This window comes from Mesoplodon mirus (genome assembly GCF_964341445.2).
Source record: "Mesoplodon mirus genome assembly, chromosome: X".
NCBI classification, from domain to species: Eukaryota; Metazoa; Chordata; class Mammalia; order Artiodactyla; family Ziphiidae; genus Mesoplodon; species Mesoplodon mirus.
In genome coordinates, this window is record NC_138981.1 from 95,761,694 (window position 1) to 95,786,218 (window position 24,525).

Below are 24,525 nucleotides of genomic sequence, written 5' to 3' on the forward strand. Positions count from 1 at the left end.
AACAGTTTTGTATGATCGGTGTTTCCAGTGGTCCAACAGAATACAATTGTGCAGATCCTGTTTTTAGATACACATAGAATCCTTTAAAAATATTTTAAAGGTATAAATTAGATACATAAAATTCACCCATTTTTAAGTGTACAGTTTGATGAGTTTTAGTAAATTTATACACCTGTGCTACCGTCACCACAATCTAGTTTTAGAACACTTTCATCACCCCAGTAAGATCTCCCAGGTCTGCCTAGAGTTAACCCCCATCCACTGCACTTTAGCCCTAGGCCATCACTAATCTGGTTTTATAGATTTGTCTTTCTGGACATTTCAAATGTAAATGAAATAATACAGTATACGTCCTTTTGGGATTGGCTTTTCTCTCAGCATAATGCTCTTAGGATTCATCCAAGTTGTTGTATCAATAGTTTGTTCCTTTTTATTGCTAAGTAGTATTCCATGGTATGGCTATACTGCTATTTAACAATTTACCCATTGAAGGATTTCTAGACTGTTTACAGTTTTGGGCGTTTATAAATAAAGCTACTATGAAAATTCATGCATAAGTCTTTACATAGACAAATGTTTATATTTCTTTTACATATAGAATCTTGAAAATAATCATCATAATGATAGAAACTTCTCTTTACTGAACAAATGTGCCAGGCACTAGGCTAATAACACTTTGTCTTCACTTATCCATTCCTACAACCCAATTAGGTAAGTCTTATAATTGTCTCCATTTTACAGATGAGGTTTAGAGAGGTGAAATAACTTGTCTAAGGTCATACCACTACATCTTTTGGTGTCACCTATTCCAGCAAAGTGAGACTTTGCCCAAAGTCACATAGATAGTTTTATCAGAGAAGTGACTAGAAAATAAGCAACCTAGCTCAAGGGCCTTGGAAGTGCTATAGTGTCTGAAAGAATGCCCATACACAGAAAACAGTCTTAGACAAGGCTTCCCTTTACATGATTTTCATTTTGATATCCTGATAGAAATTATTTCCTGCCTCATTTGCTTCCTTTGGAGTGAAATAATTAGCATTAGTGAAAGTTTCCTCGCCGCTTATTCAGAGTCATGGATAATCAAGCTGATTCTTCCTTTTATAGAGGACAAATGCTGGCCTGCTTGATGTCACCCTGGGCAACCAGTGTGACAGCAGTAAATCATTTCTGGTAAAAACTAAAGGCTCTGAGATAATACGGCAGTGCCTCAAAAATTTAGAAGAGAATTACCACATGACCCAGCAGTTGCACTTCTGGATATGTACCCAGAAGAACTGAAAGCAGGGTCTTGAACAGATATTTGAACACCCATATTCATAGCAGCATTATTCATAGTAACCAGAAGGTGGAAGCAACCCAAGTGTCCATCAACAGATGAACGAATAAACAAAAGTGGTATATCCATACAATGGAATATTATTCAGCCTTAAAAAGGAAGGAAATCCTTACATAGGCTACAACATGGATGAACCTTTAAGACATTATGCTAAGTGAAATAATCCAGTCACAAAAAGACAAATAGCATATGATTCTACCTATATGAGGTATCTAGAGTAGTCAATATCATAGATACAGAAAGTGATTGCTGGGTGAGGTGGAAATGGGGTGTTGTTGTTTCATGGGTACAAAGTTTTAGTTTTGCAAGATGAAAAGAATTCTGGAGATGGATAGCAGGGATGGATGCACAACAATATGAATATATGTAACGCTCCTGGACTATACACTTACAAATGGTTAAGATGGTAAATTTTATGTTATGTCTGTTTTACCACAACTAAAAAGAAAACTTAAAAGAGTAAAGGCTCTGGGCATAGGTGTTTAGTCTTATTCCTCCACTTACAAGCTGAGCCACTTTGAGAAAGTGGCTCAGCTTCTGTGACCCTCTCTTTCCTCAGCCTTTAACTGGGAATAATAACAGTACCTACCTCCTAAAACTTGTGTGAATATTGAATATGCTAATGCATATAATATATTAGTACATTACCTAGCACATACTACGTGTTTATTAAATGTAAACTACTATTGCTACTATTTGTAGATGTCAACAAAGACGAAAACTCATTCTCTCCATGCATGAGACTTGTCTGAGGCCATGGTACTGGTGCCTTGTTCAGAATTCTCAGAACAGAGCAGAATGTAGCCCTTCTTTTCTCACTGGTCATTGCCCTCCTTTTGCTTCTTTGCCATGACAGCTTCCTGGGCCTCACTGAAAACAGCACGTGAAGGGAGGTAATAGCAAACTGGGAAAGACAAAAATACCAACCTTCCATGAGCAACACATACCTTACCTCCCTTGATTTAATTACTGTCATTATTGTGCGATACTAGATAAGTATCTTGACAAAGAAATTGTTGTTATCTTTTCAGGTACTCGGTTATTTTAAACACCAACCTGCTAGGATAGTCTGTGTGTTGATTTTCATTTTTGTAAACAGCTTATAGCTCCTAGGATATTGGCCTTTTTTTTTAGCTTGCTTCTATTGGTCTTACTTACAGAATTAAAACCAAATCTACATAATGTTCAAAATATTCCATCAGATCAGAAAAAGAAAACTCATGAACTCACTGTTTGGAGATAAAACAACTGGATATTCACGTATTTAACATGTATTTATCAAGTACCTCCTTATAAACACTAGGAAATTTGGAGCTCAGTCTGGTAAGGGAAGAGAAGTATGAACATAAAGAAGCACAGTACCATATGGATCATGTTACATACCATAAAATATGTCCATGTGCTATGATAATTCAGAGGAAGGAGCTTACTTTTAGCTGGGGAGGGAAAAGGAAGCAGGCCCTCGTCTTCAAGGGCTTAAGCTCAGTGCCTAGTACAAAATAGGCACTTGGTACATATTTGTTGAATATTGAATTAGAAAATGCTTCATAGAAAAGGCGGAATTTGAACTAGATCTTGAAGGTCAGATGCAATTTGGATCTGTGAAGATAAGGAAGGTCATTCTAAGCAAAGGGAAAGCATGATAAAGGGCAGGGTAGTGAAAAGAGCAAGGGGACAAGGGGGTATGGGTTTGAATGAAGACTGAGATGCAAGAAAATGAATCATAGGAGTTAAGCCTTGAAAGTTAAGTTGGAGCCAAATCATAGAAGCCCTTAAATGGTATTCTAAGGAATCTGGCCTATGTAAGTGTACAGTGGGAAGCCCTTGAAGTTTTGTGGGGCAGGAGAGTTAGGTGATTAAAGCTTATGCTTTAGAAGAGTGATCTGATCGCAAATGTCCAGAGTGAATTAAGGACAGAAGGTAAGACTGGATGCAGGGAGACTGACTGGGGAAATATCGCAAGCATCCAAGGCCAGAGGTGATGAGGGCCTACGTGAGATAGTGGCAGTGGGAATGGAGATTAGATTTAAATTCCAAAGATGTTTAGGTTATTGATTAGATGTTGGAGGAAAGGTTGAGGTCAGAGATGATTGCAGGCTTTGGATGCTATGTGGGTGGCCAAAAAGATGAGGGTATTATCTTTCAGGAGATGCATATTTCTGGGAGAAGATGCTGAGTTTCCTATTGGACAGTTTGAGTTCGAAGGTTTGGCAAGACTTCCAGATAGGTTTCTATTGACTGAATGAACTGAATTTAGACCCTTAAGGTCAGGTTGGATCACTTCTTTGGGGCTCCGTAACTTGGATAATTGCACCTTGTGTTCTCCTTATGGTTCTAGGGGGAGATTGCACTTCACACTGCTTGTGCTTTTGTTGCATTAGAAACACTCCCAGTAGACCTAGCTATCCTACAGGATGTGATTTAATGGGATTGACTACCCCTTCTCGACATAGCCTGAACTGCTCACAAGTTTTGGCATCTTCTAGTAGCCTGGGTGGGAATCAAAATAGAAACAATGTTATATTCACTAAATGTGTTAAACTAATGTCAATCTAATTAATAATGAATTCAGTGATGCCTCTCATAGTCATATGAATCTGCTTTACTGCCCACTCGTGATAGCTTCTTTGGTATTAGTGTTATTAAACACTAAATACTGTTCAGGGATCTACTCTTCAATGTGAGGCTACTTTGAAATTTGTGTATATTTATTGTACTGTTGAGAGTGAAGTAATGCATTGAGAATCCTGAGCTAGTATTTTGAGTGGAAGGTAACAGCAATAATATGAATATGCCGTGATTTGTGCCTAGAGAAACTGGGTGTATGTGTGACAGATGACACTTTTTTGATTTACAGTACTGGCTTATTTTATTCATCTACACTAGTGCTTTTTAAAAATTTCAGTATGCATTAGAATTGGCTGGATAGCCTGTTAAAATGCAGATTCTAGGGCTCCATTCCCAGAGTAGAATGGAACCCTGAAATCTGTATTGTACACAAGCAACCAAGAGGGGCTCTCAGACCATACTTAGCATTATCTAAAGTCTCCAAAGTCCTTACTTCTTCTTTCTTCGACCTTTAACAATTAAGCTCAAAGAAAGGAGAGTTTCCTAAGGTAGTTCCTCTAACTGGTGTATTCTCTAGAGCAGGGTTTGCAACTTGGTGTCCATGAATGGGCTTCAGAAGACATATGAGCTCTTGAAATTATATGTAAAAATATGTATCTACCTGTATTTTTCTGGGGAGATAGGCCAAACCCTTTAGAATTGGAAATGAGTCCAAGACCCAATCAGGTTAAGAATAACCTGCCTTGCTCGACTGAATGTGTGGCATAATGACTGTCAAAAATACTTAATTTCAAAAAGACAAAAAATTTCTTACTTGCTATCCATCTGTCTCTATTTTTACACGCTTAGACATACTAGACATAGTAATCCTCAGCCTGGAAGGAAGAGTGTAGCAACATTTATAACTTTGACTCCCCCAAAGGCCATCAAAAAAAGCTGTTAATCAAGCAAAGCTAAGTTTATTATACTTACAGGAGCAAGAAAGAGCACTGCCAGTGTCTTAGAAAGGGGATGTCAAGGGAGAATATCTATAGGGTCTTGGAGCACGGCTATGTGATTTTGAAGCAGGTCTCACAAGACAAGAAACGAGTTAGGATTGTGCAGTGTTTCTGATAAAGTAACTTTGGATTGGGGAATATAGCAAAGTGAGGGTCTTGAATACAGTTTTGGTGAGCAAGCTGTTGTTATTCTTAATAAGTAAATTACTTCAGTTGGTTCAGTCTTATCTTCCAAGAACAAGTATTTCTTAAAGTGAGAAGCTAAGTTATTTTTGCTTGTTCTCAGTATTGTGTAACATAAGAACAGGAAAATATGCTCCATCTTGATATTGTTTAGCACAGGGAAAAGAAAGTATGCCCAGCCCCAGTGTTATTTACACAGGGATGGAAAATCTGTGGAAAAAATACACAGGAGCAAGAAATTATGTTAATTTCAATTCTTAGTACCAAGGCCTGGTATCTATGTGTAATGCTGGGTAGTTAATGCTCCCTGGCCCAACCAACATCCAAAACGTAATGTCCACTGAAGGTCACACATTCTTTCCAACCAACCAACATGGCAGCATAGTGTTTGGTCCCAGATAAACAGACATGTATCTTCTTCCTGCCCTGTAAACCCTCAAAAGATGAAAATCTTTAGGTTGTCTAATAGTCCCTTAGTCCATCCTTAGAGACTGGAATGTCCCCCATATGAAATTAGAGTAGTGAGGATAGTAATGAATGTTAAGAATCAGTCCGTGAAATTTTGCAGGTGGATCTTCTCTAATAAATTAACGAGAACTGAAATGTGCAAGGCTACCTCTTGGCCAGTAGGCACTGGTTGGTCTTTGTACCAGTTTAAGGGTTGGGCCATTTTTAGATCCTCATAGGCTGTATATACACTCTCACTTATGGAGGACATGTGATGCATTGTATCAAATATATCAAGTATATTAATGAGCCTCTATACCCCACTTTTTATTTTTGCTATAAACTTTTAAAAGTAACTTTAAAATGTTAATTTTGAGATTATTTGATCATAAGTAGCACTTAATTTATGGTTAGGTGTAATTTCTTAGAAATCATTGTGAATACTCAAGAATTGTTGCTAAATAGAACAGCCTAACTTATAATTTGTTTTTTAATATAATGAAATTTCTATAAATACTAAATTTAAATAACTAATTAAGTTGACATATATTATACTTAACAGACATTTAATTAGACATTAACTGACTTAAATTTTATCATTTTCTTGTGGCATTTTGGAGCCGATGATTTATTTCTGAGTTCAAATATTTTCATAGGCCCACGTAAAGCTTATTATTCCTAGGCATGGCTCATATTGCCTAATGAATAAAATAGCATTGTTTGCCATATAGAAACTAGTCAATTTATATGCAGGTTCTACCAAGGAACAGTGATTAGTTGCATTCTGGATCCCAGCTGGCATAAGATAGAGTAGAAGCTTCTGGAACAAAATAATATCAAAGCAAATACCATTAATCCAAAAGCAACTTCTCCCTGTGCCCTGAGGTGCCCTGAAGAATTAGTTTTTCATAAAAAGAAACTGATTTTTTATCTAGAAATATAACCTCATTAATATATGTTGCTATCCATGCAGCCACAACCCAATGTAATAGCCCAGCTGTCTTGGCTAAATTAAGAATAAATATGCTGTACACCTGAAACTAACACAACATTGTTAGTCAACTATACTCCAATATAAAATAAAAATTAAAAAAAGAATAGAAAAACAATATCAAGTAAGCATATAAACTTCAATCTATAAACCACTCAGCATATATATCAGGCAATCAAATATTCTTTCAAATTTATAAATTCTAAGCTGTCTTGTCACAGTATATAAATCTTGCTGGCTCCAATAAGATATATGGTTATACCTATTACACCACCGTAGGTTTATACATGATTATAGAAAATCCACAGTGAATTTAAATCACAGACCGAGGTCCGTCGATGTAACAGTCTATTAGTAGGCTGTCTGTATCTGCCTCAGGAACTTTGTCCTCGAGGAATGAAAATTCTTTTTAGTCTCTGAAGAAGATATACAGATTGCCAACAAACACATAAAAGAATGCTCAACATCACTAATCATTAGAGAAGCGCAAATCAAAACTGAAATGAGGTATCACCTCATACCAGTCAGAATGGCCATCATCAAAAAACCTACAAACAATAAATGCTGGAGAGGGTGTGGAGAAAAGGGAACACTCTTGCACTGTTGGTGGGAATGTAAATTGATACAGCCACTATGGAGAACAGTATGGAGGTTCCTTAAAAAACTAAAAATAAACTACTGTATGACCCAGCAATCCCACTACTGGGCATATACCCTGAGAAAACCATAATTCAAAAAGAGTCATGTACCACAATTTTCATTGCAGCTCTATTTACAATAGCCTGGGCATGGAAGCAACCTAAGTGTCCATTGACAGATGAATGGACAAAGAAGATGTGGCACATATATACAATGGAATATTACTCAGCCCTAAAAAGAAACGAAATTGAGTTATTTGTAGTGAGGTGGATGGACCTAGAGTCTGTCATACAGAGTGAAGTAAGACAGAAAGAGAAAAACAAATACCTTATGCTAACACATTTATATGGAATCTAAGAAAAAAAAAAGGTCATGAAGAACCTAGGGGTAAGACGGGAATAAAGACACAGACCTACTAGAGAATGGACTTGAGGATATGGGGAGGGGGAAGGGTAAGCTGTGACAAAGTGAGAGAGTGGCATGGACATATATACACTAACAAATGTAAAATAGATAGCTAGTGGGAAGCAGCTGCGTAGCACAGGGAGATCAGCTCAGTGCTTTGTGACCACCTAGAGGGGTGGGATAGGGAGGGTGGGAGGGAGGGAGATGCAAGAGGGAAGAGATATGGGGATATATGTATATGCATAGCTGATTCACTTTGTTATAAAGCAGAAACTAACACACCATTGTAAAGCAATTATACTCCAATAAAGATGTGAAAGAAAGAAAGAAAGAAAGAAAGAAAGAAAGAAAGAAAGAAAGAAAGAAAAGAAAGGAAGAAAGAAAGAAAATTATTTTTAGGCTTAGCCTGAGCCAGTGTACTCAAAGGCATAAACAAAAAATAAACAAGTTCACACACACATGCACACACACACAACAAAAGCTCAAAAACCATCTATAATAGTGCTGTCCAACAGAAACGTAATAAAAGCCATATGTGTAACTTTAAATTTTCTGATTTTCATTTTTAAAAGTAAAAAGAAATAGGTGAAATTAATTTTAATAATATATTTTATTTAACCCAACATATTAAAATATTTTTATTTCAACATACACTCAATATAAAAAGCATTAAGGAAATATTTTATATTTTTTTCTTATTATGTATTCAGTATCTGGTATGTATTTTTCACTTACACCTTACATCTCAACTCAGACTAGCCACATTTTAAGTGTTGAATAGCCATCATACTGAACAACAAAGACCTTTATCATAGTTCAGTGATTTTTTAAACTTAAGCAAGCATCAGGATCACCTGGAAGGCTTGTTATAGCACAGATTGCTGGGTCCCACCCCCAGAATTTGATTCATAGGTCTGGATAGAGCCCAAGAATTTGCATTTCTAACAAGTTCCTTGATAATGCTAATGATGCTGATCTGGGGACCACACTTTGAGTACCATGGCCATAGTTATTTCAAAATCCACCTTTGGTACCATTTTACCCCTGCATTAATGTGAATGATCAAGAACCAACCCTAGATACTGTGGTTGCTGTCATTATTTTTGGTGTTATTGAAATTTTTCACATTGCAAATCACCATTTACCTGTTGGTTGAGATTGAATAATTATTTATGTAGATGAGTATTCCTTAAATCTTCATGTCTGTTATTCTCTGAGTGCTTCTTTCCAGGAGGCTGAACAGGAAAGAAACATTTATGGGCTTGCTTGTACTTAGTGAATATTTGCAGAGCTGTATTTATGCCATATCCATATGTATGCTCTGATCTTTAGGCACAAAATAGCCCTTTGCTGGTTGACAAACTGTCAGTCAACACATTGACAATCTGCCCGGTACCAATTCAAGGCATTAATAGCAATTAATTTGATTTTTAAAATATACTCATTGATTTCAAAAACACTGAACTTGAAAATGTTAAATGAATAGCTCACTGTTTTTGAGCTCAGTGGAAAATAAAAGGAATTTTTAAAATTTCATGGTGCTTAAATCCTGACCTGAATTTATCTCTGAATGTGGGCAGGTTCTGGCCACCAAATTGTAGATGGTTCTGCGCATTTGTAAAAGATGAAGTTCCTTCCTATCCCTACATGCTTAGATATTTTATCTCCCTTTTCTCACTTCTGAAGAAAAACAATGAGGAGTTAAGACCTAGTCTTTAAACTTTGTTTTTACCATAAGAGTACAAAAACAGCATCAGAGCCTCCTTTGGCTCCCCCTGTGTCTGAAGAAGAAGATGAAGAAGAGGAAGAAGAAGAAGACGACAATGAGCCGCCACCAGTCATTGCACCAAGACCAGAGCATACAAAATCAGTAAGTCCCAAGTGACCGTTTCCAAATGATTCAACAGATGTCCTTTGGCATAGTCCTAGAGTCAGAATCTAGTTAATCACCTAGTATCTGTTGAGCATATATGTTCCCGGACTAGAGTATAAGATAAAAATTTCATTGGGGTTGCTGTTTGAGGATACAGATTAACACATGACAATTAGAGAATAATACCAAGCAATATACAAATAAGTGCTAAATTTTAAAACTGCTGCAGAAGTTAAGAAAGAGAACAAAAGCCATGGGAATCTGGTAGGAAGAATTGCATAAGCAGAGGCACCAAGACCACAATTAGCACAGCATGTTTGGGGGTCTCAAAAGACTGGCTCCTGAGAGCTTTCAAGGGCAGTATACTTGAAGCAAATTAAAGATCCTTTTTGATAGAAATCACTTGTCTTTAAAAACTCATTAAAGGTTGAGGGGCAGGGTGGAGGGAGGAATGAATAGGTGGAGCACAGAAGATTTTTAGGGCAGAGAAAATACTCTGTGTGATACCATAATGAAGGATGCATGTCATTATACATTCATCCAAACCCATAGAATGTACATTGAGTGAACCATATGATTGATGGATTGAAAGTGATGAAAAATAAGGTACTTGAATATCATAATCCTATTGGTCCACTCTCTGTGTGGCCAAAAATACAACAGCCCAACTCTACCTTCATTATAGTTTGTTCCTCTAGTTCCTCCTACTTGACTTCTGTAGGTAAATACAGTTTGGTAAATACCTCTACAGAAATTGATGGCCCTGGAGGCTGCCATCCCATATAAAGGATAATGGGAGACAGAAAAGGCATTTCTGAAAAGAAAGACTCAGAGGGCAAGGCCAAACATAAATTTTGAGAATTAGAAGAGAGATATCAGGCATAATCAGACCCTAAAACTTTAGGAAAGTGATTTAATTGTCTAAGGTCTTACAACTCTTTAGTTATAGAATTTTTCACTAGTATCTGTATTACCCATACCCAATTAGTGATTTTGGATTCAAGGAACATTGAATTTATTAATGATCTATAAAAATGGATACTTCTGAAGTCATTATTGTAAAGGATACATCTAATAATTATGAAAGTACATGATAATAAATCACTGTGTATATGTGTAAAAAAAAAGAGTGAACCATATGTAAACTATGGACTTTGAGTGATCCTGATGTGTCAATGTAGGTTCATCAATTGTAGCATTATTTTGGTCTTTAATCTGTAACCAGATTTTTTGTCTTTAAGATCTACACTCGTTCCGTGGTTGAATCCATTGCTTCACCAGCAGCACCAAATAAAGAGGTCACACCACCTTCTGCTGAGAACGCCAATTCCAGTACTTTGTATAGAAACACAGATCGGCAAAGGAAAAAATCCAAGATGACAGATGAGGAGATTCTAGAGAAGCTAAGTGAGTTGTTTTTTGTTTTGCCATCGTTAGTTTCTTCATGAGAGGGTTTCTCCACCTAGGGTGGGAATTGAACCTTTAAAAACTTGAACCTGCTTGCACGAACTCCAGGCTCCCTGACATCACAAGATGAAAAGTTTGAGACTCACTGTGTTTTCCAGATCACCCCCTCCCTCATACTCCTAATTGCACAGAAACCAAGCATTTTCACTTGAAAAACATCAATTAAGGTGAAAACTTCACTAAATGAATTAAGTAGTAAGTTTTATTTTAAGATTACACCCCCAAAAGGGATCAGTCTGATGAAAAATATCTTATGATCATACCCCAGGAGCCCCCACCTGATCAATCATGATGGATAATTCAACCTCAAAACCCAACACAGTCAATCAAAGTGGGTGGCCACGATAAAATTGCCTTTTCTCTTAATTTAGGAACACTGCTATGTGGACAGGGAAGCAGGGCCAGCAAATGCTCACAGCCTCCTTCCTGCAGTGTCGTTAGTGTACCCAGGCTTGTGCATACACACTCGCTCCATTTTACAAACCACTCCTCTTCCACTTAGCTTTCTGGGTCAAAGAGATTAAAAAAAAAATTCTCTGTTGAAAAGAGTCAAAGTTCTGTGAAGCACATTCATTAAACTCATACTACAAATGCATCTAACAAATCACTAGTTATCTACAGTTCGTGCCTCCAATCTGACTAACTCCTACTCATCCTTCAAACCTCAGCTCAAAAGACACCTCCTCAGGAAAGCCCTCCTTGTCTCTCTCAGTCTGAGTCAATGGACCTTCTTTTCACTGCCTTTATTGCAGCAAATATCACACTGTACTTGTCTGTCTCCTTCACTAGACTGGGAGCTCTTTAAAGACAGAGATTGTGTCTTCTTTTCCCGTACATCCAGCTCTAATAAAGTGCCTGGTACAGAAAGGGACTTAACGGATGCTTGTTGATTGAATGGGTGATAAAATGAGCAGACAAATGCATCCTTACTGGGTTCCTACTTACGTGTTCTATGCCAGAGTCTTTGGAGGAAACTATAGAAAAACAATTTCCTGATATTAAGAAACTTACAATTTTATTTGGAAGATAAGATTTAATAGTGTGATACAATTAGAGAATAGGAGGCCATCTTGTTTCATGCGACTGTCTGTCTAAAAGAACTCAGGAAAGGAAGAGAGCAGTGCAGGCTATAGGCCACAGGAAGACTCTGCAGAGGTGGTCGTAGGGCCATTTTGCCCTCCAGGGGACATTTAGCAGTATCTGGAGACATGTTTATTGTCACAGCACAGGGAATGCCACCGGCATCTAGTGGATGGAGGCTAAGGATGCTTATAAACACTCTATAATGCAAAGGGTAGCCTCCTTCCTTTCCCCTCTGCAACAAAGAATTATTCATCCCCAAATGTCAACAGTTCTGATGTTGAGACAGTCTGACACAGAGGTATTTGGAAAGGCAAAGGTTTGGGTTGCAGTTGTCAGCGCTCAGAACTGGAATTGAGGGACTTTAGCCAACCGACTTTACTGTACATGATTAAACATGCCTCTAGTGCTAATACCAACTATTTCCTTAATAACAACAGCAATAATTCCCATTTATTAAGTGCCTTCTCTGCTGACCACTTTACATACATTATCAAGTTTAATTTTCACAGTAATCCCTTGTGGTAGATTTTCATAGCCTCATTTTATAGATCAGTGAAAGTAAGCCTCAAAAAGCTGAAGTGACCAGATCACCAAACTAATGAGTGGCAGAGCCAGAGTTGGAATTCATATCTGTTTGCCTTCAAAGCTTATACTATTTCCATTACCCACTTTGCTTCTGCATTTGCCAGCTGTCTATTTGTGTAAAAGGGAAGGGATAAAGGAAAGAATTGCCTGGATAATTTCAGTTCAAGTATTCAGACAATTGCCTCAGTTTTTTTTTCCTTTATTTTACATGACCTGAGAGAATATATCAGATTTTTAAAATCTAGCAGCCTCGCTTTTGTAAAGTTGATTATTTGATAACTGTTTCAAGTCTCAGTAGATTTATTATAATGAAAATACATTTATAGCTTTCTTAAGTTCACTGACAGAGAAACAGGCATTATTTTGAGGCAGGGGCAAGATCTTGTTTAGCTTGCAAACTGTAATGGTTCTGGAGCTATGGTTTTTATAATTTGTTGTTTATTCTGCCCTACATTGAGCAACATGATGAAGAGGGGAAAGCCATGTTTGATTACATTTTTAATTAAGAATTAAGTCAGTTTTTTTTCTCCATTGGAGAATGCTTGGGCCTAGAGAGAATCTTTTTCCCTCCAGCCTGTGGGCCACCTGCAACTCTCAACCCTACCTTGTGCTCACAGATGTCGGCAGGGCACACCTGCCAAGAAATGGAGGAGTGTTTTTCACGAAGCAAATCCAGGCTGAGCTTTACTGCAAAGTCTGCAAAGTCTGTCTTTCCTGCTTCTGCTTCACCATCACCCTCTCTGGGCCCTGTCTCTGCCACTTACTCGCTTATATAACCTTAAGCTAGTTATTTAACCCCTCTGAACCTTCATTTCTTATTGGCTAAATGGGGATGAGAATCGTAACTACATTTTAGGACTCTGTCTATAGGATGGATTTTATGTAGCCCAACCTATGGCTAAGAGAACAGGTATTGGCATCAGAAAGGCCCAGATTCAAATCACAAGCCCATTGCTCCCAGCTGTGTCGCTTTAGGCAAGTTATTTTAACTTTTCTGGACCTCTTTTTCCTCATTAAGAAAAATGGGGATAATAATGGTACCAACCTTATAGCATTATGATAATTCAATGAGAATAATGTATGTAAAAACCTCCAGCAACAGTACTTGGTACACAATAGGTGCTCAATAAAAGGTAGTTACTATTTTATTACATGAATACAAAGCCTTATTAAGATAATACAATAGGACAGACTTTGAAGTGAATCATAACTGAGTCTGAGTCACAGACCCAGCCCAGCTGTGTGTCCTTAGACAAGTCACTCAACTCCTCTAAAATTTAGTGTCTTCATCTGAAAAATGGAGACGATTGTACTGGTATAATGGGGATTTTGTGAGGACCAAACGAGGCAAAGTATGTAAGACACCCAGCACAATAAATAGTTGCTTAGAATTATTATCCTGTGTTTTCCACCATGAGAGCAACCGTATTTTTCAATATAAAAAATTGGGGGACTTCCCTGGTGGCGCAGTGGTTGAGAGTCTGCCTGCCGATGCAGGGGACACGGGTTCGTGCCCCAGTCCGGGAAGTTCCCACATGCCACGGAGCGGCTGGGCCCGTGAGCCATGGCCACTGAGCCTGCGCGTCTGGAGCCTGTGCTCCGCAATGGGAGAGGCCACAACAGTGAGAGGCCCGCGTACCGCAAAAAAAAAAAAAATTGGGGCCTAGGATCTTCAGGGGGACAGAATGTTTGAAACCAGCAATAATCCCAGATGTATGGGCCCTGTACAGAAATCAATGAGGAGGAGGAGCTTGGGGAAGGAGTAAAGGAGCCTGTACTAAGAGGCAAAGTAGAGGGAAAAGGGAGACAGGGAGGTAGGAAAATGGCCTACGGCCCATACCAGGGTGGACCCCACCATAAGCGTGGGGAGGAGGGGAGGGCGGCCTCACCTTCAGTCTCAGGGATCTGATTACTATGATGTGGGCAGCCCAGACCACAGAGCTGTCAGGCTATTCTTCTTCCACACAGATACTGATTGTGGGAGCCAGACCATGGGATCATTAATGGCTGAAATGAACAGATCATCTTTCAGTTTTACACAGACAGATAGCCTGGGTCTGCCTTGTTCATTGTGGTCTGGTCTGAATCTGCTGGAAAATAAAGAAACCCCTACATTTTAGTGAAATTTTTCAAAAGGTGCTGACTGTCAGCAGAATTGTGCAGTCACCTCCTCCTCTAGTCCCTCCCCTCCCCCAGCATCCCCCACTCAAAACTCTTTCTCTGGATCCCCCCTCAGATAGAACTAATATTAGTTTAGAGAGTTCTTTTGCTTTTTCTCAGAAGTCAAAACCTTCATTATGCCAAACAGACAGTCTTTTAATGCTTGGAGTTCAACTTCGTTTCTTTGATATGTAGGAGAACACACTGATGGGCTTTTCTGTCACTGAAACCACATCATGAAGCCTATTTTCAAATACTAGTATTTAGTGATTTCTTAAATCCTTGTACTTTAAAGTGAATGGTTTGTTTCTCATTTAGGAAATTGCTCTGGTTGGAAGTTGTTCTGGTATTGTCGTCATTTTTTTCCTTTTGATGTTGAGTTACTGATTTTTGTCTCTTTATGCCTATTGTGTACCAATGTTTTCTCCTTTCTTTAGTATAACTTATGAACACAAATTATAATGGCTCTGATGAAAGAGGTCACTGTAAAAGCTTGTTTTGTAATTTGGAATGGTACACAAGGCCTGCTGTTCACTTGCTTAGCATCAGTAGATGGCAGCACACACTATCCTGTGACCGGTAATGAGCATGAGGACGCCATTTTATTTGAATAGCAGTTAAATTCAGAAGCAGAAGCGCATCAAAATGGTTGTCTTTTGGTAATCCTCATGAAAGGATTTATTCCCAGTTGTTGTTGTTATTGTTTTTATCCTGCATACCATGGAAATAAAAGTTGAATAATTTACTGCCATAAAACCTCATTAATAGAGACACAGATGTAGAGAACAGATGTATGGACACCAAGGGGGGAAAGCAAGGCGTGGGAGGTGGGATGTTGGATGAATTGGGAGATTGGGATTGACATATATACACTAATATGTATAAAATAGATAACTAATAAGAACCTGCTGTATAAAAATAAAATAAAATAAAATAAAATAAAAACCTCATTAACTAAAGCCTGCCAATTGGAATTGGTCATAATTCAGACAGTGGCTTGGGCTGAAGCTTATTTGCTTTTGTTCGGTCTATGGAAAAGAGTTTGCTCAGCAACTTAATAGTGTAACTTTCTTAGAAGACTTTAAACTGCTTAATAAAACTGTGGTTTCAAGTGACTTTAAAATCGTCATTTCATTAAAAAAAATTTTAAGTTCCAGGTCCTTACCCATTCACAGCTGGCTTGAAGGAGGGTAGTTCTCAGTGATGTAGAAATCTGTGAGACAATTTGAAAAATGAAATAGCAACTCAGAAATCATTAAATTGGTAGTATTCTATAGAGATAGCTCAAGTAAAATACATTCTCTAACCCCTGCCTTAAAATACGGGGAATTTACTAAATGAAATTCCTAATTTTATTTGAGTTTAATTCAATAGATGTTTATTGAGTAACCAATGTATTTCACATACAGCATTATATGAGGAAGCACTGAGGATGCAGAGATGAATAAGACATGGCCCCTGTCCTTACGACACAGTCTATAAGGGGATGTCAAATAATTAGATATAGATAGATGGTGTATTAAGTACAGAGAAGGAGAGCAAGAGCAAAAACAAGAAAAAAAGCAAAAGAGGAGGCAGAAAGAGAGAGAGAGAGAGAAGGTACAATGGCAGTACAGAGAAGGGAAATTATTAACTTTATTCCAAAAAAATCAGGGAAGGCTTCCTAGAGGAGGCATAACTGAAGCTGAGTTGAAGCGTGAATAAGGACTTGCCAGGAAGAAAACTTAAGAAGGACATTGCAGGCAGAGAATCGCATGTAAAGAAAGTATAAAAGTATATGGTTGAGAACATTAACTTATTCAGTGCCACTTGAATATATCAGTAGAATTGGTGGTGGATATGGGGGCTGGAGTTTTAAGAGAGGGAGCCAAATCGCTAAGCAGGATCTTATCATGAGCTACAATTCGTTTGTTATGGTGAGAGCATAAAGTTCTAGTGGGGAAGTGGGGAAGATGAGATGGAGAATGAAGCAAGAGCCAGATACAAAGAACCATGCATTCTATGCCAAGGAGTTTGAGTTTTACCCTGTAGGTGTTAAGGAAGCATCCAGGACCCCTGAACCAGAGAATCACATGATCAGGTCTGCACTTAGAGTATCCTGACAGAGGTGTGGAGCCTGGACTCGAGTGGGCAGAGGCTGGAAATTCTGAATCCAGTTAGGAGGCTGTCGGAATAGCCCAAACAAAAAATGGTGAGGGCCTAACTAGAACAGTAGTAATGAGGAAACGACAGATTCAAAAAGTATCTAGGAGGTAAACAGATATAGGCCCAGGACTCAGTGGACAACTACACATGGGGAGTGAAGGTAAGGGATAAGTCAGGGTGACTCCCAGATCTCTGACTCGGGCTACTGAGTAGACAGATGGTAGCACCATTGACTGAGATTGGGAATACAAGAGGAAAAGAATTACGACTCACATATTGTGAGTCTTATTTAACCTAACTGAAACGTGGACTTCTCTTACAAAAAACAAACAACAACAAACCTAACAACCATGGATGAACAATCCATGAATGAAACATTTAATTTATTATTTTTTCCAGGTATACTATCTACTGGTAGGTCTGAATTAAGTTGTTCACTAGCCCAGAAAATAGATCATGTCTAAATTAGCACAAAGTATTGTCTGTAGCACACAGTTTAGCTCTTGAATACATATTTGCTTGTTCACATTCATTTAGTCAGCAAATTCAGTTGGCAGCCACTGTTCTGGGCACTGAAGTTACAGGGATGAAAAGACAAGCTTCCTACCCTCAAAAAGAAGCATGTAAGTCTCATTAGAATGATCAGAGAAGAATTCACAAAGGATTACTTGATATTACACTTAAATAATAAATAGGAATTCATGGGTTTGATAGGAAAGGGAAAGGGGGAGCATGTCTAAAGACCAAAGCCTTGGATAGTGATGGTGTTGCTAGGATATAAAGTCGGAGGGATGGAGCGAAAAGGAATAATATGAGGTTAGACTGGTTAGGTAAGAGCTAGATGCTGCTGGATGGTAAAGGGCCTTCTATGGCAGACTAAGAAATTTGAAATTGATCCTGTAGTAAGGGGGAACTTTTGACGATTTATGGATAATGGAGTGAAATCACTCTGAAGTAGGCTGACCTCACATCTCAGTTTATCCAAGACAGTCTTCGTTTATGAGTTACATGGTTACCCTATTCCAAAGGCATTGTGGACAAGGAATTAGAGAAGGCATAGTTTAGAGGTAGGTAACGACTAGCACAATGGTTTGAACAAGAGATGGTGAGGACCTGAACAATGGCAGTGGCCATGGGTATGAAGAGGAGGGAATGGATAAGAGTGACAATTGGGAGATAGACTCCACAGACCTTCTCTTGATTAGTTCATGTGTATACATCTTGTTATACTAACTGACTCTACACTTCTTTGAATAGGGGCCATGTTAGTAAGATATAACTTAAAGGTAATGATACTGATGTTTGCTTCCATAAGGAAAGAAGGGAGGGCCAGAAGTATCCAAATAAATGATTCCCTTCAAAGTAGTCCACTTGAGAACTTATTCCCACGATGCTGCCATGGCACGGAATTTTTCGGTACCTATTTGAGCATTGCATTGGAGAGCCAATGTCACTTCCTTTAGATTTATTCTGACTGGTGGCAAGTATTGATCCTCTGAGTAGTGGACTTGAAATCGCAAAAAACAATATTTTTTCCCAGAGCCAAACATGATAAATTAATGGTTTTCTTGTGTGGCTTGTAAACTTACTCCACGATGTTTGTAACAACCTATAGAAACAGAAAGTAGATGAGTGGTTGCCTAGGGATGGGTTGGTAAGCAAAGAGGGGGTCAAGAGTGACCGCTAACAGGTACAAGATTTCTTTTTAGGATGATAAAGATGTTCTAAAATGAGATCATGGTAAAATTTAGTAAATTTGCACAACTCTAAAAATTTACTAAAAGCCACTGAATTGTACACTTTGAGTGAACTTTATGGTATGGAAATCATATCTCAGTAAAGCTGTTAAAAATGTTTGGAGTTAAAATGTTAAAATGTTAAAAATGCTAATAGGGTCCTAGGTTCTGGGATGTATGGAGTTTTTTTAGGATTTTATTTTATAATCATACAAATTTTTATGAAGGTATAGTTGTTTTACAATATTATATTAGTTTCAGGTGTACAGGGATGTAAGTTTTTTAAAACAGTGAGCCTCATTACTTTATGATTAACCTTTATTCTTTATTAGAGCCATTCCCCATCCCCCATAGCCCTTAGTGCAGTACTGGGTGCATATTAATTGCTCAAGAGATATTTGTCCAGCAAAACTGAATGTACTGTAGCACTCAATTTTACTCCAATTCAGAGAAGATAGTGATTTTATTAACTACTATGTACAAGTCCTTAGATGTTTTTATCTCCTAATCTACAGTATCCTTTTTGGGAACTTTTAATAAATGTTGGGTTATGATCAGTCCTTCTTGTTTCCCAAACATCATCAATTTTGAGTATAAGCATCTGGGTTATTACTACTAGTTTAATTAATATATTACTGTTTGTTACTTTAAAAAAATATATCATTATCCATATAAATTATGTAAATCACATAAGAATATTGCTCTAATATTTTATTTGTCATTGACTCTGGCATCTTAAATTTTAATACTAAATAGAGGAAAATCAATCAATTTAAATATCTCTCTCTCTCTCTCTCTCTCTCTTCCCTCCCTCCCCTCAGGAAGCATTGTGAGTGTTGGTGACCCAAAGAAAAAATACACAAGATTTGAAAAAATAGGTCAAGGGTAAGTGATTATTATGTGAACTATCAAAAGATGAGCACCAGAGACATATACTAAAATGCAATAACAGCTTGAATTTCTGGTAAATTATACTTCTCATTTTCTAGGTTGTATTCATGTCTTGCATTCTTAATATTGGCCTTTCTGGCTGGCAGACTGTTAATTAACCTAGGAACATATCCTGCTGGAATCTTCACTATTGTTAGGTTAACAGTGAATTATTTACAGGTGCTTTCATCCCATAGAGTTAGACAATTCAAACCGATTCCTCTAGAAAAGCAGTAGAGTTAGAGAAACCTCTCAGCTTGTATGAAACCCCCTTTATCCCTGTCCCCCTCTACATCTGTATGGATGTTATGCTTAACTTAAGATCCTGTTTCATTCTCAAACTGTAAAGTGACAGAGTGATGGTAGGGAAGATCCTTATTGAATGAGCCAGAGGTGGGCAGAGTTGGCTATCTGAGTAAGGAAGAAATAGATCAATAATCCCTAAATGGGATAGAGTGCATCATTTTCACTTAGTATGCTTGTAGGAATAAAGATTCCCAGGCTCCACTGCCAGAGATTTGATTCAGAAGTCTGGAGCGGGGCCCAGTAATCTGAACTTTGGAACAGTTCCTCAGATAATCCTGACCATCAGCTAGACCTGGAAACCAGGGGGCTAGATCATTCACCAGAGCTAAGGGTGGGAGTCACCAGTTCTACAAGCCAGCTGTAATTAGACATGTTTCTCAAGCCTTAATGTGAAACTAAACAGGAGTGCCTGAGTAGGCAACAGGGTTTGAAACAGGGAAATGTTTTGTTTAAAGAGAAATGAAGCGTTCTAAAGGGGTGTCCTTAAATGGGAAATGAGACAAGATATTTAGGTGTACCAACAACTGTATGCCAGGCACCCCAGAGGTCTCCTGACTGAAACAAGGGGCTGGGAAGAAAGGGATACAGCTAATGTGCCTGCAAAATTGTGCTAGCCCCTCAGCCACTGGAGTCTGTTTTCAGATAAGGGAATGTAGGATTTCTTCAAGCACCTCACTGCTTTTCCTGGGATTCTTAGCTTCAGAAAATTATATACCGTATATAACCTTGACTGTTTTGTGATTTTTTATATTTTATTTCATTTTCCCCCCAGCTTTTTTACTGAAGTTTCTTTTGAAATTGCCAACTTATCTCGGGAAATAAGGGAAAACATTCATTAGACATTTTGGCTAGAGGGTAAGAGGGACACTCTTGGGGACTGTGCCTGGTGGGAATCAAGGTGAGAAGACCCTAAGAAGGAGGCAGAAACTAAGGGAGAAATATATGGCCAAGTGTCTTCTTGCAGTGGAAACCGTAATTTTGCTGCATTTAAACTTTCTAGGAGGGTAAAATATATACCTGTTTGTGCTCTTGCTTCTTTCTTTGTCATTTGCTGTCACTGGTATTCTCACGTGCTCATAAAAAAAGGTTTTGTGGTCTCTAGAGGGCCCCTAAAACTTAACGAGTCAAATAGTGTTTCTGCCCATTGCTCTAGGACAGTGCTGTCCCCTAGAACTTTCTGTGATGATAGAGATGTTCTGCATCTGCACTGTCCAATATGATAGCCACTAACATGTGGCTGTGGAGCACTTGAAGTGTGTCTAGTGCAAATGAGAGACTGTATTTATTTGAATTAATTTATTTGTTCAACACACACTTATTGAACACCAACTATATGCCAGGCACTGTGTTAAATGTGAGAGAAACAGAGCTCACTAATGAATAGTGCGGGCCCTCAAGGAACTTACAATCTATAGTGATGAATGCTTGAAGAGGCTAAATAGGGTACCTTGGGTGACATGCTTACTCCATTCACCTAAGTGAAGGGTAGGGCTGGCTTCTGTAGCCATTATTTCACCTGGAGTTTTCCTCCTTAACTTCTAGTGAACTAGAAGTTCTAGTGAACTGGTTGTTTTACTTAAGTCAGGAAGCCGTGCCTTCTCAAGTCCATGTACAAACCTCAGCTCACTTTCTTTTTGTCCAAAAGGTTAACACCACAAGGCAGGTTAAAAAACACAGTATTTTGTACTAAGGTGACTTGGAAGGCAAAAGTTACCTTTTAGATTTTAGTTTAATCTAGTTGTATCTTTGATGGAGCTAACAATAGGAAGTGATACACAATCCATAGAGAAGTAGCATTCCAGATCTTTGCTGTCCAATATGGTAGCCATGTGGCTATTGAGCACTTGAAATGTGGCTAGTCCAAACTGAGGTAAGCTACAAGTAAAAAATATGCACCTGATTTCAAAAAGTTACTATGAAATAAACAATGCAAAATATCATATTAATAAATGTTATATTGGTTACATGCTGAAATATTTTACATACATTGTGTTAAGTAAAGTATATTATTAAAATTAATTTTACCTTTTGAGCTTTTTAAAATATAGTTTCCCCCAAATTTAAAATATGGCTCACATTATATGTCTAATGGACAACACTGCCCTAGTTGTAGGTTTAAATGGGAGCTATTTATTTATTCATAAAGTGTTTTTATATTCGGAGTTGTCTTTTGGGGATTGGAAAATGTTATAATTTTGTTTTGATTGCTCATTCTCACTTAGACCCAACTGAGCCAAAAATATCATTGAATTTAGAAAAGAAAAGAAGTAAGAGATGGTTTCAAATATCTCCCAGATACTAGGTAATGAAGCAAGACTGATTTCTCCAAGAACAAAGATTAGGCTGCCAAACAACTTGGCATACCAAAGAGGTTTCCCCTCCTGGTTGTTATTTATGCTTCTGACATCTGAGGGTGCAAAAGGAAAGTTCTCTATTTCTGCATACCTTTGTAAAGCCTTTATAATCTAAAATGAAAAATCAAAGGAGAAATCCTGCTTGCCGCTGCGGAAAGTTCTCTTTTATATTCCCAGCAAGTTCATCATTTTCAAGAATGATGAAACCAGCAGAGAGTTCACTCTTAGACCCCATTCAACTTTTAAATAAACCCTTAGAGGGTGGGGAGTCTTTTTGATTTATCCTTTTGTCGCCTTTACTGTCTAGCACAGTGCTGTTGTATTTGGTGGAGCCCCCCAAAACAATTTTGTACAGTTTCGATCAACAGTCAGAGTTCATTTGGCCAACCTCAGGGATTTACAGAGCTTCCCCTGTCTGCTTCCCCCATCTCTCTGGATCTGTTTTTGCCTCAATAAATATTTGTTGAACTAATGAAAATGTTTGTCTTTCTAGCTCTCCCTTCTCTCTGTCCTCTGTCTTTTCATGAGTATATACATGTGTATCTTGCTCTTTCTGTCTCTGTTTTTTGCAGTGTGTCTTTAACTGTTTCTCATAATCACTAGATCAGCCTCACCACATCTGATTTTGTTCTCCTTTGGGTATTTGTGTGTGCTGCATGTCTGTCTTTTTCATCCATGTTGGCTTCACCTTCTGCCCATTTTCACACACACACCCAACCAAAATGGTCGTAATATAAAATCAAGATGTAATTATGTAGCTTTTTAAGATATAAGCTAGTAACTTAAATCTATTTATTTACTGTAACTCTATCATTTATTTAATTAACGAATTATGATTTTTTTTTCATTTTTAGTAGACTTTTGTTCTCTGTTCTTAATTTTTAAAGGGAATGAGCAAAATATTGATTTATTTCTTTCTAGACCAGAAAAGAACCCACTTAAATTAATTTTTCTTTTACTTACATTGCTCTCAATGGATTTTCCCATGATTTATTGACCAAGTTAGATAAACTAGTCTCTACTCTCAATTTATAGAGTTTTTTTTTTCTTTTCATTGATGGTGACATTCAAACCTATGTCTGTAATCATTTGGAGCTAGGAATAATCAGCCCCAGTATTCCATTTTTAGCTCCCTGGAGCACAGGAGCTTACTCTTGGGAGCCGGATTTGAGAGGAACCTCTCCATTAATCACCCTCATCTACTTGGAAAACAAAATTTTTCCAGCATGGGTTTCTGCCATCCCAGCATTCAGGCCTGGAGCCAGAGAATTGGGCTCCATCTTCCATAAATCAAATTCAGAATTTCATGTCTAATCATTTGAGGCCATAGCTGTGAGTGGAAAGCTAAAAATGACATTATTTCATCAGGTTTGCTGTGAAAAGTGTTCTGTACGTGGCCACCAAATCTAAATATTTTGAGCAGATGTATGTAAAGTTTTAAAAAAAAACAGAAAGAAAGAAAAAGGGACCGGTACCCACCCCCCAAAATATCATTAACTTGACAATATGAGTTTGTCAGAAATACATCTGGTGGAGACTTAAATAATCTTCACTCTTTAGGATAGTTATATAAAAGAACTTGTTGAATAAATGAGGTAGGGTGAGACAGCAAAATTAAATATTTATTTTCAGTCAACAGCTATCATTGGCAAACCTGTGTAATTCCTGAGTAAGCAGTAGCTATAGCTATGTAACAGAGGGCTGAATTCACGAACATTAGCAGCTGTCCGAACATATTTCTCATTAATATATTTGAATTCATTTTAAGGTCTTTCCTTAAATGAGAATGCACTGAACAACAGACTCTTTTTCTCTTTGAGGTTTCCATTTGTTTTCTCTTCAACATTATAATAAAACAACTATTTTTGAGGAAGCAGCTCAGAGGAAATGGTTTGGATCCAGTTTAACAAATAATGTGTTTCCTTCAGGGAACTTTTGTTGAGGGCCTACTATGTGTAGTGCAGAGTAGTAGTTAAGAACCAGGTTCTGAACATTTGACGGGGAGAAACAGAAAGTTGTATCGAGAAATAAGCAGGTCTGCCCTACTTCCAAATGTGTGTACCTTTCCCCCCATACTTTATCCACACACTATCTTCACTGTCATCTCCCCCATGAATCTCTCTATCTGGCTACCCCAGCCCTAACTCATCTTTTCTGTGTATGTCCTGAGTCCTACAGCTTTGATCCACACGGGCATGTGTACACCACTTATATCTTAGCTTGTTTAGACATGTAAAATTGCTTGAAACTTTGAAAACCATGATGGAATAAAGGGAGAAGTTTTGGAAAATTTGAAGAGAAAGACAGAGTCCAGATTCC

At 37.9% G+C, this 24,525-nt stretch overlaps 1 protein-coding gene across 6 annotated transcripts in view; it reads left to right on the top strand.

Moving 5' to 3' along the window:
• PAK3 (p21 (RAC1) activated kinase 3) overlaps positions 1–24,525 on the top strand; it is a 122,534-nt gene that overhangs the window by 53,567 nt on the left and 44,442 nt on the right. For all 6 annotated transcript variants that reach the window (XM_082610615.1, XM_082610614.1, XM_082610616.1 and 3 more), the window contains 3 exons: positions 9,306–9,437; positions 10,682–10,847; positions 19,438–19,501. In XM_082610615.1, the coding sequence (XP_082466741.1) occupies positions 9,306–9,437; positions 10,682–10,847; positions 19,438–19,501 (362 nt within the window). The remainder of the gene's footprint in view (positions 1–9,305; positions 9,438–10,681; positions 10,848–19,437; positions 19,502–24,525) is intronic.